At 40.3% G+C, this 18,473-nt stretch overlaps 2 protein-coding genes across 2 annotated transcripts in view; one reads left to right on the top strand and one right to left on the bottom strand.

Moving 5' to 3' along the window:
* LOC135498015 (BRCA1-associated RING domain protein 1-like) overlaps positions 1 to 18,473 on the top strand; it is a 293,715-nt gene that overhangs the window by 102,782 nt on the left and 172,460 nt on the right. The gene's annotated exons all lie outside the window — the stretch shown is intronic.
* Positions 10,211 to 17,802, bottom strand: LOC135498492 (NPC intracellular cholesterol transporter 2-like). Its single transcript, XM_064788796.1, has 4 exons — positions 17,658 to 17,802; positions 14,337 to 14,444; positions 11,914 to 12,083; positions 10,211 to 10,747 (listed from the first exon to the last, which is right to left on the bottom strand). Exons 1-4 carry the CDS (start codon positions 17,731 to 17,733, stop codon positions 10,664 to 10,666), a joined length of 438 nt encoding a protein of 145 aa, XP_064644866.1. The 5' UTR covers positions 17,734 to 17,802; the 3' UTR covers positions 10,211 to 10,663.

The following is an 18,473-nucleotide window of genomic DNA, read 5'->3' as shown; positions in this document are numbered from 1 at the left end:
GTACATGTTTGTATCCAATATATCCCTTGATTGGTTTCTATGGTTTGGCGGTTTTCACCGTTAATGTACCATTAACATTAATCATGGCAGTAATTGGCTTTCCAGCAAATATACTTGCAATTATTGGTGTAGGATATGAGCGGCCATACACATCAACGTCGCTGCTGCTACAAGGTTTAGCCGTTGCTGACAGTCTGGTCTTGGTTTCGGTAGTATTTGGCAAATCATTACAAGACTTGTACAACTACACGGGTTTTTGGTTCGAGTATATTTTGTTTCATGCGCACGCATACAGTTATCTCCGCACAATGATTTTCTTTTCAAAGACTACATCCATTTATATCACCATTTGTGTTGCCACCGAGCGATTCATTGCTGTCTGCAGGCCTCTGTGGGCGGCAGCTATATGCACAAAAAGGAACGCCTACATTTCTCTATTCGCGATCTGTTTTGGGGCGTTCTTGTATAGAATCCCCCTGTTCCTCTCATATGGAGTCGAATTCCATTACGACCCTTGCTCGCGTATGATCTTGCCTTGGTGGCATAATACTGACTTGTACTTTGACTATTATTTATTTACCATATACATAGTAAGCCTTCATATCCTTATCAATTCATTGATACCGATAATTAGTCTCACAATCCTCACCGGCTTGATATTATCTACCCTCAAGCAGGCGACTACTTCTCATCTCACCAAGAATGACGTACAGCGAGACAAACAAATGAGGTTGGTTACGTATCGGGTGGTGACCGTGGTGGTTATATTTATAACACTGGAGATGCCAGGCGGGCTTTCAGCACTGCTTGGAGCAATTCAATCATACTCAAGTCTCGATTTAGACTTTGATATCTATTCGGGTGTTCGCAATATTTCATACTTTCTGAGCAATTTAAACAGTTTTGTTAATTTCTTCATTTACTGTTCAACAGGCCAACGGTTCAGACAAGCCCTGCGGAAGGTATTTCAGTGTCGCCGAAGTTGATATTGCAATGATGACACGAATTCCCGATCTTCTTGTGAAATCTAGAGGGTGGCTCTTGTTTCTGCCTACAAAAAAGAAGCAAGAAGCGACTACATCGCCCTGTGGCAGTGGTTGAAACAAGCTGATTTTGATCATGAGTCATATGAAACCCTTTGTTTTTATTAATGTCGAAAAAATAAAGCATTCACCTCACTCTCCGGGCCCATCTTAAAGGAGTTGCCGGTTTTCTACTTCAATATGTTTGTTTTTCCCCAGTTTTATTAATATCTATTTTTTCTGAAAGTGTTCGAAGTTTTTTTCTGATTGAGTTTCAAATCGTACAGTATAACTCATTGTTCGTTATTCGTTATTAGTAGCGCGGGAAGCGTCTTCCAGCTGCCCGAGTGCCCCGAGGTCGACTTTCAGCTTCGTCCCCGTCATTGCATCTACGCATTTCATCATATAGGAATGCGATTTATTTCTACACACCTGACGACGCCGATTGGTTACCCATATTTTCGGCACTTATTCATAATTCATTCATGAGAATGACGTAATGGGAATTTCCTCCCTTTGTAAACCATGTCTCTCATGTCTCAGTGTACGCAGGCCGAGATGCAACAGGCGAACGAGGTTTACAATGATGATAAACACCAGGTGCCTTGTTCACAGGAACTTTACCCAGAGTTTCACTGAATGACTTACCTTTTCTGGCTTGGTTCATTTGTTTTACGCGCGATTTGTCACGTTGTTAGTTTCTTGTTTTTCTGCCGGTGAAGACAATTACGGCACGTGCTAATTTATACGCAAACAATGGACCCAGTCAAAGTCTGGGACAAGGGTGTGGTCAAGGGCGTGGTTAAGCGTAGTCAGACACGTTAAGACACATCGAGTGAAGTTCTGAGTAGAAACCATGTTTTTTAGTGTGTGGACAGACTTGGTTTCGCCAGTATTTGTTGAATCGATGCCGGTCCTGTGCGACTACACGGGTTTTTGGTTCGAGTATACTTGGTTTCATACGCACGCATACAGTTATCTCCGCACACTGATTTTCTTCTTAAAGTCTGCATCCATCTGTGTCACTGTTTGTGTTGCCACAGAGCGATTCATTGCTGTCTGCAGGTCACTGTGGGCGGAAGCTTTTATGCACAAAAAGGAACGCCTACATTTCACTATTCGCGATCTGTTTCGGGGCGTTTTTGTGAAGAATCCCCCTATACACACAAGAACTGCTTCCAACTGTAAATATTAAATACCGGTATCATGATCCGTATCACCGAAACAGAATACAACATCGATATTATAAAACAATTTCTCAAGTTGCGAGGTGGATATTTCTTTTCAAAGGTACGCATCTAGTGTGATTGACTAGAAACACGTTTAAGAGGTTTGCAGAAATATATAATCTCTATTCACACTGTTCTCATTACGTGTCCCATTGACTGATAGGTTGACGAAGAGGGTTATGCTGCGTTTCTATCCATATTCGGTGGTTCTCTGCAGTGGTATTCCCATAGCTAAAAGGAGTTCGAGTTCACCATCATGGAGGTGTTTACGTCGATCATTATCATAAGATAAAGGAGGACATGGTCAAGTTGTTTCAGGTGATGCAATGACCGTCTCATTGGGACAGGATGTGTGAAATTTATTGCCGCACAGGAATCGGAAATTGGTCAACCATGAATGAAAAATAAATAGACGGCTGAGAGAACTTTGTTAAGTGTTAATGTTGGTAGGAGGTTTAATATTTGGCAAATAATGATGCCTTGTTTTCGATGATAATCAATACATTGATGAAATCATTTCCTTGGGGTTTTCATTTATTTAATCGCTCCAGTTTGTCGGCGATATATAAGCCAAAACACAAATGTTAACCGAACGCCGCAAGTTGGGTATTTCATGCAACATTGAAAAACCAGTTTGAATAAGTCAGGTCTTTCTCATTCCATTCACCAAATAAATCTGGACGCAAGGGCCCAACGCGCCGCGTAGCGGCAAAAAAGCGAAGCTGGCGAAACATTTATAACGGGTCACCGTCACTTTATATTGGACTTATAGCGCATTTACGGGGTTGCAACTATTTTGCTTTATAGTGTCACCAGGAAAGAAAAGCATGCGACCTAACGCCGATCTATTTGTATAAAGTGATAATTGGAAGGTATATAGTAGGAAATATCAATAAAATAATCATTCCATGTCGTCTTTTGAGGGCATTTTTGATTGTAAAAAATATATGTGTACGTCACCGTAGTCTCTGCAATGATAATTTTATCAGAGCAGTCTCGCGCAAGTAGAAGTTCTTTACCTATTAGGTCTTCACTTATTAGTCTCAACGTCTGGCGCAAAGCCAGACGTTTTCCATTACGATTTCACTACGATGTTTGACAAGAAGGAGCAGTGCGCGAGATATGCTAATGAGCAGACTTCCCTCGCTTGAGTTTCTGAAGAATGTTCCATATCGCGCTAAGCTCATCACTGCTGATTATGACAGGCGTGCAACGGTAGGTATCTGCTCCCCAACTTCCACCCTAATACGGTACAATAAGTTACCATTTGATGGGAATGGGACAATGCCCTCACTGTGTATGGAGTCATAGGGATAAGAAGACATTATTCATTAGTGTTGGTACAAGTGATTTTGCCCAAAAAGCATGCGCAATCAAAAAACAAAATATGCAAGGTATCACGTACATGGCCATGACGACGTGCAGAAAGTGCACTGGCCAGTGCATACCCTATGGCTATGTACTAGTAAACATGGTAGGCCTAAACATGAACAACATCATTATTCATCGGCAGTTCATTTTACTCCGAGCTTTTCCTGAAACATATAGCCATGATGATTAGGCCTACCATGTACCATGACCAATAACAGCACTAGATCATGTGGATGTCAACAAGTTCACATGAACCGTATAATCCCGCATAGCGCATGTGGGGCATGCGTCTAAACCAAAGCCCCAAAATCACTTGTTTTGGTCTATTTCAGTTTCACTTGTGTTTCCCCCGTCTCCCAGTCCATAATACATTTACAGTTTACAATCCCCGATCATGGCCCAACAAAAGGTCATCGGTTGACTAAAGGAACACAACTGTTCAATGGATTTATAGTTGAATGCGATCAAACTACGTCTTTTCAATCGTGGATTGTAAATTTAACCCCATGGGCCTAGGGAAGGCCCTATAACAATACTTTCGACACAGTTATTATCTCCGCTGCCTCCACCATGTTACACACAGTGCTCACTGCTGATTCTAAAATGCGCCACCTAGTCAAAACAGGACATATGTTCTTCTAGGAATAGATCTCTTTCCAATATTTCGTCATTCCACTATCATCATCACCTCATCATACTTTCATTGACATTACAGGCACACATCCACAGAGCACTCTTCAAATCATCTACACAGTGGTTATCCAACTAGGATTATAAAGGTAATTTCTTAGCCCCGCACAGTGGGTTTCAGTCTTGATAAAGGGGCACTATTGCTAGCAGCTAGGTAGGCAAGATAAAGTTAGACGAAGTAGCCGATAGGGGTCTCTCACCCCTCAAAGTCCGTCACAACTATTCAAGCTTGTACAAGGAATACATGCAGCGCTGACTCTAACAAGACCCAATGGGAATGTCGCACAGTCATCTGTCAAAAACAAGACCTATGTTGCAGTATGATCTCTTGCCAATATTTAATAATTGCACTATCGTCATCACCTCATCATACTTCATTGACATTACAGGCACACATTGACATTGACCACTGTTGCAGTCAATGACACAGTCGCTATCCAAGTAGCATTATAGAGGTAATTATCATTATCATACCTCATTAGCATGTGAACCAATCACGTCGCGTCCTTTGCGATCACGGCAAAGCCTCATGGAATAATGTCTTTCACCGTTGAATAATTTTTCATATTCCATGCCTACAAGTACAACTTCAATTTCTTCATATTCCATGGCTAGAAGTTCAATACTAATATAATATCCAAGATAAAGTTACAAGAAGTAGTCAATACTGACAATAGGGGTCTCTCACCTCTCACTGTATGTCCACACTATTCACGCTTGTACGAGGAATACATTCAATGCTGAATCTAACAACACCCAGTGCCCTTACTCTGTATATTAGTCACTGGAAGATGGCCCATTTCACTCCTTGCTTCTACTTCGCCTATAGTCTCATTGCAAACGCCTCAGTTCTATGATATCACATTCACTTTCAGCTGTCATGCAACGCAACAACTGTGCTATCTGCCATCGCACATCAACGAAGAAGTGCAGCCGCCCACATTCCACCTCACGTCTGTCCGACCAGCTGCAATCCTCGAGGACGCCCCACTGTACCACGATTTCACTACGATGTTTGACAAGAAGGAGCAGTGCGCGAGATAGGCTAATGAGCAGACTTCCCTCGCTTGAGTTTCGGAAGAATGTTCCATATCGCGCTAAGCTGACCACTGCTGACCATGACAGGCGTGCATTGGACTGGTACAGGTTGGAACTAAACATTGAATATGCTGGTGGTGACGCTTTCTGATGAGAAGTTGGTCGTGACTGATGCAGTATCCTTGGACTTGTCCACAGCATCGTTCAATCATTGCTCTCTGAGCTGCCTTGATTCTGTACTTACCCAAATACTAAGACCAAATGCCTGTTGACTGTGCTTTAAGAGAGACTGGCGCCATGCCTAGAGATATGACTGACCCCTATTGGCAAATTTGTATGACTTTATCTTGCCTACCTAGCTGCTGCCTATAGTCTCCCTTTAACTGCGGAACACTTCAAAGTCGATAAAATGCCATGTTCCACCTTTTAATGTGTTCAGACCGCCATTTTCAAAATAATCAAGTCAGGACACTGCCTTCTAGTCTCATAATAAATTTTGCTTTCCTCAATAATAACATTTCTTCTTCTTCAATGCTTTCATCATTCCAAACTTCTCCTCCTCTGACTTTTACAGGGGTACAGTCATGGCAATCAAAACCCAAATACTGAGACCAAATGCCTGTTGACTGTGCTTTAAGAGAGACTGGCGCCATGCCTAGTCTCTCTTAAAGCACAGTCAACAGACGCCAACCCCCTCAGACTCAGAAACCACAAACGCCCAACCCTTCCTGCTACCTTAATACTTCTGGATCAAGACGTCACCTCGACAAGGCAGTGATACGCAGCATCGACCAGAAGATTAGTTCATCAATTTTGACTTGAACCGAGAGCTTCTTTATCCAGACAGCCACCTGTCAAAATGCCTGATGGAAACAGCCAAAGCTAGTAGCAATTTTTCGATAAAAATGTGATGATTCGCTCGTAGAATTTTAGGTAGAAACATTTACAATGGTGAGAACTGGCGAGGCCACTCTTTTTAGCACATTGATAAAGCTTGGACTATGTTTGTATCCGATATAACGCTTGATTTGGTTCTATAACTTGGTGTTATTCGCCGTTTATACACAACAGAGTGATAAGCATGTCGCAGTAACGACCAGAAAATTGGTCTATCGTGTAACAAAGAGCTTCGTTATCCAGGGATGCCAACTGGTGAACTAGATGTTACAAAATTATCTATTTCATGCTCGTAGATTTGACGGTTAAACCAACTGCGATGGCGACAACAAACGCGACCATTATTTTCACTATATACTGAGAGAATGGAACCTGTTTGTATCGAATACTGCCTTTGATTGGTTTCTATGATTTTGCGGTTTTCACAGTTAATGTGCCATTGGCATTAATCATGGCAGTAATTGGCTTTCCAGCAAATATACTTGCAATTATTGGTATAGGACATGAGCGGCCATACACATCAACTTCGGTGCTGCTACAAGGTTTAGCAGTAACCGATGGTTTAGTCTTGATTTCGCAAGTATTTGGTGAATCAATGCAGGCCCTGTATAACTATACGGGTTTTTGGTTCGAGTATATTTTGTTGCATGCGCACGCATACAGTTATCTCCGCACACTGATATTCTTTTCAAAGACTGCATCCATCTATATCACTTTTTGTGTTGCCACTGATCGATTCATTGCAGTCTGCAGGCCACTGTTGGCGGCAGCTTTATGCACAAAGAGGAGTGCCTACATTTCGCTATCCGCAATCTGTTTTGGCGCCTTCTTGTATCGAATACCCCTGTTCCTCTCGTACGAGGTGACATTTCTTTACGACCCTTGCTCACGTATGATCCTACCCTGGTGGAAGTACACAGCTTTGTACTTTAACTATTACTTCCACATCACCTACATAAGTGTCATTCATATCATTATTAATTCATTGATACCAATAACGAGCCTTATAATCTTAACTCGTTTGATATCATTGAGCCTAAATCAGGCGACTACTAGACATCTCACCAAGAAAGACGCAGAGCGAGACAAACTGATTAAGATGGTTACGCATAGAGTGGTCACAGTGGTGGTGATATTTATAATTCTAGAACTCCCGGGCGGGCTTTCCCAAGTACTTGGATTAATTAAATCCTATTCAGGTCTCGATATATGATAATAATAATAATAATATATGAGTTCTTATATAGCGCATTTCCAGGTTCCCTGCTCAATGCGCTTTTGGGACTACATTATTATCATCCCGGTCTCCACAGAAATCAATCTGGGGTTTCAATGAGCAGCTACTGAGCGCTCAATTGAACTCGACCAGTAGAAAGTTTCTAAGTGGCGACTCAGCCGGGAATCGAACCCAAGACCTTCCGGTTATGAGACCGGCTCTCTGCCATTGCGCCACCGCGCTTCCCTGCCACTATCGACAGTAATGCTTATTTTGGCGTTATGAATATTTCCTACTTTCTGAGCAATTTGAACAGTTTTTTCAATTTCTTCATCTACTGTGCATTGGGACGACGGTTTAGACAAGCCTTGGGAAAGGTATTCAAATGTAACCAAAACTGATATTTGGTTTGGGAGTAGAATGTCAGAAAACAAATGCTTTTCTCTCACAATTTAGCCATAGCATGTGGTATCTGGACAATAAGAATAAAATAGACCATCATCAATACAATTTCCCGGTATTAGAAAAATAAAACATCATAACATCTCTATGAAGCAACACGGCTCCTCAATGATATACATGTAAGCAACCCGGCTGTCACAGAGGCATTGATTTTTCATCTCCCAGGCGAGATGTCACAAATACGTGGACTAATTCCATCCTCTTCAAGTCTCGATATCGACTAGACCAATTTTGGTATTCTCAATATTTCATACTTTTTGAGCAATTGAAACAGCTTTGTCATGTTTTTCATCTACATGTACTGTGCAACGGGTCGTCGGTTTATAAGGCATTGGAGAAGGTGTTTGAATGCAACCAAAAATAAATATGGCATTGAAATGTCCGTAAATACCCCCTAGCTCACATCATTAGACCTATATAGCTGCCGGCGTCAAAGCACGTTGATAAATTAGAAGAGAATAATAGAGTTCATTAGGTGGCCTAATTGAAGTGTGAAATGGCTTGTCACCAAAACCGAACAAAAGACCGATAATAAAGTAATTTCTCCAGTTGCAAGGTGGATATTTGCTTTTAAAGCTACGCATCTGGTGTGATTGAATCGAAACTTTTTGAATAGGTTTGCAGAAATAATGTTCTCTTTTCACACTGTTCTTATCTTGTGTTCCATTGACTGATAGGTTGACGAAGAGCGTTATGCTGCGTTTCAATCCATATTCTGTGGTTCTCTGCAGTGGTAGTCCGATTGCTAAAATGAGTTCGAGTTCACCATCATGGAGGTGTTGACGTCGATCATTATTGAATAAGGGGGAAAATTGTGACGTAATTTGAGGTGATTCACGGAGAGTCTCATTTGGAAACCGATGTGAGAAAATTACAGAGAGTTTTGTTTGGAATAGGAAATTGGCCGACTGGATGAAAAATGAATAGACGGCTGAGAGAACTTCGGTATAAGTAAGTGGTGGTGGTTTAACGCGCTGTTTCCAATGATAATCAACACGTTGATGAAGTCGGTTCCATTGGGGTTTGTGTTCTTTACTCACTTCTATTTGTCAGCAAGATATATGCGACTGATATGTTGTCAGCAAGACATAATACAAATGTTCGCCGCATGAAAGCCAGGTATGTCATCCCACATACTAATACAATTTGGATCATCAAGTTAACATCAAGTATTTCTCACTCGACAAATAAATTCAACGAAATCAACGAATAAAACTTTGTGTGTGCGGAGGCTTGGAGGCTGTTGGCTCGGGGGGGAGGGCATATTACACAATTTCATTGTCCCACGTTAAACATGGATGCGCAGTAGTTCAACGTGCATAGCTGTTGTGCACATGCAAGCATACCGTAGTTTCCAAGTGAGAATTGTCGGTCGACAAGACTGTTCGGCTCATTTAATCATGGGGTTATCGTCCCTCGAATAGCATCATTTCACAGTCTAGTATAAGTGCATTGCGCCGATATTTGATTTCAATGATTGAAGGGCTAAAATACTATGCAGTCATTAATCTGCGTTATATAATACTCTGTAATTTCACTGATTTTTAGCGTTTGGCATTTTCAGTTTCCGCTTTCTACTATTTATTATCCATTTCGCTGTGTGTAGTAATAATGATTCTAATAATTTAAGGTTACTTATTTTACCAACAGTATTGTCCTGCTAATTAGAGTGTGTTGACATGAACCCTATGTTATGCCGTACGAGAAAGCTCGACATAAGGTCATACTTGAAAAGAAAACATAATATGAAACATGATGACAACATGTTTTTGAATGCAAGACATGCATCTCGCGGAAAAAAATTTTCTCCCTCTATTATACGACGGCGATTTTCGAAAATGTTTTGGCGCAGTATGATATTCGTCCGCCCTGCCACCTGTTGGTATTCGGTGTGACTATTAATGCAAATAGATAGTGCTGTTTGTGCACTGGCGTTACGCTTTTAAAACGGACACAAGTACCCAAAACAAGCCATGCCACCTGTGCATATTTGATGTTACCTCGATATTCTAAGAGCGGTTTCGTCTGCCGCCACCTGCTGATCAGGACCATGATTAATAATGTGAACAAACTGATATTGAAACACAGTGGGAACCCAAACTGTAAGGCAAATGTTTGTCTACAAACAGATGTATTAAAATGTTGTACAAAAAGATGACTGGTGTATAAAAAGCTCACTTATTTGGTGTTAGGCAAACTCGACAGTATCGCGGAATCACTTAGGAGTTGAATAAATTAACACACAAATTAGAAGCATACCATGTTTTATTCACTATCTTCTTTACTATGCTATGGTATATGCTAACAGGAACATCAAACTAAACTAACGATTTTCTAAGGCGCCGTTTCCCTAGGACTAAAACATTGGCATGTCTAGCCTTATCATATGACTGGCCATGAACCATTGTACAACTTAAGCTTCTATGCCGGAAAGGATGTTAAGACATCGTTTGACCTAAATTAACAGAGCAGCTGAAATGTTCAAACAGGGTGCCAAGACTGGATTGTTAATTGTTCCATCAAACTCAGTTTAGTGATAATCAAAATGCAGAGTTTTTCGATCTATTTAAATGCCTTGCAGTAAAGGTTTTCTTCCTCAGGAGTTATGCAGTGAATTCACACACGGAAAACGACAAATCAAATGTAATATTGTGGTGAGCACTGTCAGACAATTCCAGCTAGTGGGTTGAATTTAGTTTGAGATGATCTCGAAGCTTTTGTATAATAGTGTTGATGTGCTACATTATTTCGCTTGGAAATCGTACGCATATAATATCCTTGTAGCTGTCGTCCTTCAGTTGCAATTGAAACTCCACACGAATCTGAAACGAGAAAGATCCAATCAATATCAATTCAGCGGCCTTTAGAAATATGTGGTTGTGGTGGGGGGGGGGGGGGGGGGGTGCGGGCACTTTTCTAACACCTTAACAGTATATCAATTCATTGAAACTAAATCTTAATTATGCATAACCCAAAACTGTAGCAGCGTCAATCATATCGTTCTTCCGAGTCAAATAACGATTAGAGCTATTGGGTGATATGAATAAAGACTAGCAAATGCTTTTATCTAAATCTCCATGTACATTTACACTAGGCCTTTCTGTACAAAACCGGAGTAAAAGCATTTGCTAGTCTTTATTCATATTACCCCATGTTATAAACCTGAATATTTTCGCGCTTAATTTATTTTCGCATTTCGCGATGAAATCGACCATTGCAACGCATCAGATAGTCAGTTTTATTAATATCAGCAGGTCTTATTAATAAAATTTAATGCTTTGAAATTGCTAACGGACACAGGTCACACCAGCACAGATACTGATGTTGTTGAGCCCTTCGGAGTTGGACAAGGCTTACATTGATGGGTGCTGGACTAGCTCTTGAATCTGGTGAGTAGAGACCACCGTTGATTGGATCAAGTGAATGATCGGAGAAGATTAAATCGAAGTCTGTTATCTCTTTGAAAACTCCGCTGCACATACCATATAGGTGATACAAGGAGTCCACATTTGTTGAGTCGCCTCTGGTGTTGGATGGAGGGACACGCTGTTAAAAGGGCCGACTAGTTGGATTGCATGTGATCAGCCACCTCGATTGTCATTGGCCAGCATCGATTCGCTGGTCCATCAGACCCCAAGGAGGTGGCGACCCTAGACTTCCAAAAGTCATCGTTCCACAACGTGTCCCTTTTCATAACTGTTAATCTGCACCCTCGTGATATCGACCGTCATGCTACAATTTACCTTTTTCAATTACAATTTACATTTTTCAATTTAGGTAACTTCATTTTGGGATACAAGTTTTCAATACTAATTCAATACTAATTCGTGAATGTACATAAAATAATTTCAAAACTGCCATGCTAGATGATAGATAGATGATAGTGGTTTAGTATGCTTTTTTAGAACTTTGAATTTATTTGAAAATGATTCAGATATACTTTATGTCGCTATGCCCTGATGTTTTTGTGCGATGCTTAAAAACTTACAGGTGGATACTCCTGATATATGTTTACTGATGTCTTAAAGGTGTATCTTGTTCCTTTCGACATTGGACATGTAACTCCTTGTGTGCATGCGTCCGGATTAGGGAGGGTGAAAAGTACCCAGACGGACACATTTCCCTTCAATATTCCAACAGCAGTCTTGCTCTGGCTGTCTGAAAATGAATATTAAAAACAATAAAACCGCTGTAGAACATGCGACAAGTTGAAACTGGCAACATTCGTTTTAAGGTCCATCGTATCCATCATCATTGCGTGACACAATTCGATAACGCATGTACAGTCTTGCTCATATCAATATCAACACCTATGACTTTCAGGAAAGATTCCACCAAAAAATCACTAGAGTTGTAGAACAGCAAGAACTAAGACTTTCTGGGCTGTTTTCATGTTGATATCTTATCTTGGTTTCGAGCTATCCTGCATTTTCTGCAAGATGTCAACATGCAATGGATACTACGCCTATTTCTATTTACCTTTGAAATGAGCCAAAACTTTTACCACCTCAACATGCAGTGTGCCATGTACTACAATATGTAGAGTCATGTGTTAACAAGCAAAGACAAGTTTTAATAGGTTATACCTTTTAGTATTCCAATTATTGCACAACAATTATTCAAACCTCATTCATTGAAGGAGGGACATAATTATCCCATTCATGGGCATACTTTTATTAGGGTTATTGATACCGTGATGAACTGGACAACTGGTCACTTATTACACTTCCACGGCTGTTGAATAGATGTGTTTTAGCACAAATCATAAAGAACAGTCTTTGTTAAATCTTGCTGGTAGTGTATAATTATGTTATGTTATGTGGATACAATTGTGTGTGACCAGTTCCTTAGGAGGGTAGCCATGTTCTCAGCTTACAGTGTAGTGGGACAGTGTCAGAAGTCACCACAATGAATTATCCAAGGTTGATATTCAGCCAGAAAAAGTCTGCTATTTCAGAACTAGTGTCAGATATCAACATGAAAACACACCAGGAAGTCTTCTTATTTGCTGTACTACAACACCATTGCTTTTTTGTGGGGTTTTTCAAGAAATAAAAAAGTATTTTTTGGACCTTTTGTAAATTGGCGATTAAATAATGAAGACAATAATGCACTTAATTGTAATCATCATGATCATACAGACAACACCATTTGCGACAACCTTGTGCAAATCGCATTGAAAACGATTGAATAGTTAAGAAGATATCATAAGTTGTAGGTTTTGAGCTACACTGTTCAGTCAACCTCGTCTACCAGTTGTCATTGCCAGCTCCTAAGTTCGATTACATCGACCTCTGGTAATATCTAAAAATAAAAGCTCTCTGACTAGGTAATAAAAATTTGCATACACATCGATGACGTCACTTGATATCGCACGTAATTCAATCATAACATAATAAACACCAGGACTTCAATTTTGCCTCGGGATATCGTACAGACCTCAATCCAAGCCTTCCCTGGGTTGCTGTCTCGCTGTCGATATCAGTCATATGTCATCGTGTATAAAAATTTGATTGCGAAAATAAGCTATAAATGACATTAATTTGTCTGTGTACAAGTTTTAGCAGGTGTCAAAATATCATGTCAAAATTCACGACAAGGAATTTATTTGTGTGTGTTTGTAACAGGTATACGGTATCTCCAAAATGCTAAGAAAGGTTCTCAAACTTATAACTAGTTGGTGGGCCTAAAAATGTTTTAAATGTATAGAACCAAAAGTGACACGTGACTGGCAAAGAGACGTGTCATAAGTCATACGATCGCCCATAAGACCGCCGGATTAACCCTTAAACGGTCAAATTTCCCCAGGTAAAATTAAAACGTTCGGAAGGTAATTTTAAAAAAGAAAAAAATCATTTCTAATGGTCCTAAAAGGTTACAATGTATATAAAAGTTGGGGAATTTTGCATGAAGTTTCTATTTCTGCAAAGAAAACCTCATATAACCTTGTAAATAAATATTTTGACCCTTTTCGGCCAAAAAAAGTGTCCGCAAAATTTTCATTAATTTTGTCAAATGTAAATTCATGAAAAACAATAATTCAGATGATATTTCTGTAATAAATGTTCATATTCAATTGTATGTAACAGAGAATAAATCGATGTTTCTGTTTTCAGGGCCTATGGCATGGCTTATTTGGATAGGAATTAAAGAGTCCCCAATGTAGATGTTGATGCACAGTGGACCGGCCCCATTTTAGTGGAGGCAGCAAAGATATTCTTAATGGTGAAACGCAATAGAAGATGTGGGCCTTATGGCATTGTGTCGGTGAATAATAGACAACACAGGAATCAACGCGACGTCATCGTGAATAGCACCAATACATAAAAAGGGTGGTGCCAAGAAACCACCATCGCAGTCGAGGCAAATAGCCGGTGAATTTCTTGATGATGGCGTTTCTACTATACTTACACGAAGTGAACACAACCGTTAGAGTTGCTTTTTCTCCTCGCACAAGAAACCCTTGGCGGCCGCCGGGTGTTGCGATGTCTACTGATTCAACCTTACCAGCCTGTGACCCTGAAAATAAACAAGGGAAGGTTTTTGTTAATGTCAATTGATTTCAGGAAGATGTTACGTTATTGCAATAATTCCTACGCAACGTTATCCAAATTGATTACGAGTATGGGTTAAAGAATCGCAATATACTGCAATCAAGCTAAAAATCATAACTTTACATCACACCTAGAGTATTAGAAATATACTGGCAGACACCATGGCGCCTGTACAAAAGCTAGGTGTAACAGGGCTATGCAAAACAGACGCATCAAAACCGGCTTAATGGCGTCCTCAGAGTAGGCCTATATCATAATCAAAAAGGGAGATAAAAAGTAGGGAGACGACAAAATCCGTGTTTTTGTAATTGTATGCCGAATTATTGGCACTTTTTGCGCTTATTTTTACCATAATTGCCTAAGTTGTGGAGATTATTGCACGGGCTGTGTTGTGTAGCATGTACACCAGAATAGTAGATGTGATAACACGCTATTGGCTTAAAGGCCATATATCAAGGTTTTTTGCCATTTTCTGCTGTAAGACGATTTCAAAAGTGTACCTAACACTTTATACAATACAGAAAACCAAATGCAATTAGCTCCATCCATTTTGAAGATAAAGCCAATTATGTGTTTGACAACTTGATTACCTAATCAGGCTAGCAACTGGCTTGTTAGAGCCAGGCGGCGGGTTCAGCAAAAGTTGTGATGTAGATCAGGTTATCTGTACATGTCATGCAATCATAAAAGCAGGAGGGCCTTAATTAATTATGCACACCTGGAAGTAATGTGTTTCATTCACTATGGTGTATTGTGTGGCTCCGAATTGTGTCAAGGATAGCACAAAGAACAATCGAATGACGGATGGGACCCATTTTCATGAATTTCCAAAGTCAGTTGAACGAGAGAGGAGGAAGCTGTGGATTCGGAGGTGCAAACGTTTGGAGTGTTGGAAGCCTGGGCCTTCGGCCAAACTTTGCAGTGATCACTTTATCAATACGGATTATCACATGAAGCCGGATATCTGCATCCAACTGAATATTAAATGCCACTTGTTAAAAACAGCTGTTCCAACCATGTCAATTGCATTTAATGCCCGAGGCTGCTGAGGTCGGTTGTTATACATAATGTGTAGGCCCTATTGGGGCCTGTGATACCGCATAGTGTCTTCTTGTGTTCCAGCCATAGCAAGGTGACAGCGACACAGGTCAGTGTCAGTGACAGCCACTGTCAATGACAGATTATTGTCATCTGACATCTAGGCCTATCTAACGTTGCACGGCATTATATCGTCACGTCAAGATGATTGTGCATAATACCGTCACTTTTCAATAGTAGTTCAGCGTCATGACATAACTGGCGATACAACACTGACGAGGCGAAACAATATTGTGCAACATTAGTCTGTTCAAAAATCATACAGCCATGTTATGCATCTGCAACCGTCTATCAATGTCTTCTTTGCTATATCGGCAGGTCTGCCATGCAAATTGATTAACCACAAATTCTAATCACTTTCGTCCGAATGATCACTCTCATTATGATCTAGTGATATTAATGGCTCGAACATGTACGGCTCAACGTTTAAATATCCTTCTGTATCGACCAAAACATCCTCAAATTCACTGCTCTCACTCTCTGAACTGTATGCGGAAGCCATCTTGCTTTGTTCTGACTGACCTGATCTACGTCATCAAAAAATCCCTAGCGGCCACATGTGGAACTAATCTAAAGTTGTGTGTGGTGGGAAATTCAAATAGTTTAAAATTGAAAATTGAAATAACTAAATAATGTTTATTATTAGAATTTTTTTAATGTCTGGGATCTTGTTTTTTTAACCCTCAACATATTTCATAAGTATCAAGCATGTTTTCAAACCTTGATATATGGCCTTTAATGGCGTCCTCAGAGTAGGCCTATATCATAATCAAAAAGGGAGATAAAAAGTAGGGAGACGACAAAATCCGTGTTTTTGTAATTGTATGCCGAATTATTGGCACTTTTTGCGCTTATTTTTACCATAATTGCCTAAGTTGTGGAGATTATTGCACGGGCTGTGTTGTGTAGCATGTACACACGAATAGTAGATGTGATAACACGCTCTTGGCTTAAAGTGTTCTATAAAGTGACTTAAAATGCAAAAATATACGGCAGACTGTCCGCTATGGTTACCTCTGTGCACCTGTGTGACTGTCCGCTATGGTTACAGTATGCACTTCGCGGACAGTCATAACTGTACGTGTCCACGTGTAACCAAAGCGGACAGTATGTCTCCTATAACTGCATTTTAAGTCACTTTATGAAACACTTCATGTGATATGAATATAATGTCATTTCACCAAGCTGTTCATATCTGTTTCTTGCCATGTTGGCTGTTAATTCCTGGAACTAGCATACACATTTGTGGGCCTATGCCCATGTCTGTACATAGGCCTTCAGTGCAAGGTTGATTCCAAACTCGTTCCTTTCAAATCATCATGAGTATGGATTGGCCATACGCACCACCATTAAAGGTTAGAAACAATTAAAAGTCCTTCAAAATGAAGTGAATACCGATTCAAAACCTCAGAGGCTGTTCTCTTGAAAGCAAACAACCGACTCCCACCCTTGAAATTGCTTTTAGATTTCAAGTTCTAGCCAAAATGGTGGTGCCTATGGTCAACCCTTAGGCCCATTGGAAAAGTTTGCCCTAGCAATGACCCTTATTCACGCATTGATAAGGTTTTCGGCAGAGAACAATCAGCTGGTTGGCTTCCTTGCTAGCAAAAAATGCTTTTGTTTCTCATATTGGGAAGATTTATGGACATGAAAGACTGTTTCATTTATTCAATATTTGTTACCGACCCCAAATACATCTTTGATATAAGTAAGCAAGCAACATTCTTCATTTTATTTCATGTTTTAGCTTTCGGACTTGTAAAAATTGCAGCAAAATTCACCCAGTATGTATTTGCCTATTAAAACAAACGTGTTTTTCCTTATGGGTTGACCGTAAGCACCACGTGTTCTTGCTTGCACTTGAAACCCTAAAGCAGATAGAACTCATTTAAAATGAAGAGATTGCTAATTTCATGGGTCGGAGACTGTTCTTTGTCTTCCAGCGACCAGCCTCCCACATCTTAAATGTGCATTCACTTCACTTTGAAGGAGCTTTTATTGCTTCATGATTTCAACTTCTAGCAATAATGTCGGCTCCTATGGTCAACCCTCAAAATAAGTGTGAAGGATTTTTACTCACCGCAGTCGATGAATGGCGTTGACATGCCGGAATCAAACGCCACGAGGGCAAGGAGAACGGGGATTAGCGCTTTCATGGTGTGGAATTAAACGAAGGAGACCAATAGAAGTCTTTCTGACCGCTTGAATGACGAGTTAGTTCAAAGCTAGGCTTTATACATCCTCATATGATGTAATATATGATAAGCGTGGCGTTTGGAGCACCTTGGCTGGCCATTATTTCAATACCATTAATATGGAGGAGAAAGGTTGCGTAGGTGCATTGCCAATGAGTATGTTCAGTTGGCAGGTGCATGGCGAACATCATGATTATTATACTCTGGATCTACTTACGTAAGACTGGGCTGGGAGTAGAAAGTCGTCCTGGAAAATGCGTTCAGCCCTGTATTATTCTGACGGATCATGGTTAAGACTTGGACACTAAACGTATCTTTTGAAATCTAAACTTGCATCATGCAAACTTGCCCCACTATGCAGGATATCTTTTCCTGTGACATAAGGGCTAAACATTACATGGCAAGATCAACAAGGTTCCAAATGTACCAAGCATGATGCTACAGTTATCAACTTATCATGTGATAAACAATAGCTGATACTTGATGTATGTAGCTCTTCAATAATCCTTCATTATTTTTAGCATTACCAGAAATGCGTTCCCAGATGATACTTGTACAGAAGAAGCCTCCTCATCCATGAGGTCTTCTGCAGGGTATAATCATTTTTGGGTGCTTGTTTATGTTATCCAGAAGTATTAAGGTAGCAGGAAGGGTTGGGCGTTTGTGGTTTCTGAGTCTGAGGGGGTTGGTGTCTGTTGACT

The sequence above is a fragment of the Lineus longissimus genome, chromosome 13 (genome assembly GCF_910592395.1).
Source record: "Lineus longissimus chromosome 13, tnLinLong1.2, whole genome shotgun sequence".
Lineage (NCBI taxonomy): Eukaryota > Metazoa > Nemertea > Pilidiophora > Heteronemertea > Lineidae > Lineus > Lineus longissimus.
This window is presented reverse-complemented; position numbering and strand designations above follow the sequence as displayed.

Coding starts and splice junctions, on each gene's coding strand:
- LOC135498492 (XM_064788796.1), bottom strand. CDS start 17,733: ATGAAAGCGCTAATCCCCGTTCTCCTTGCCCTCGTGGCGTTTGATTCC. Junction 12,084..14,336: donor AACGGTTGTGTTCACTTCGT/GTAAGTATAGTA, acceptor ATTCATTTTCAG/ACAGCCAGAGCAAGACTGCT. Junction 10,748..11,913: donor TATATCAGGAGTATCCACCT/GTAAGTTTTTAA, acceptor TTCTCGTTTCAG/ATTCGTGTGGAGTTTCAATT.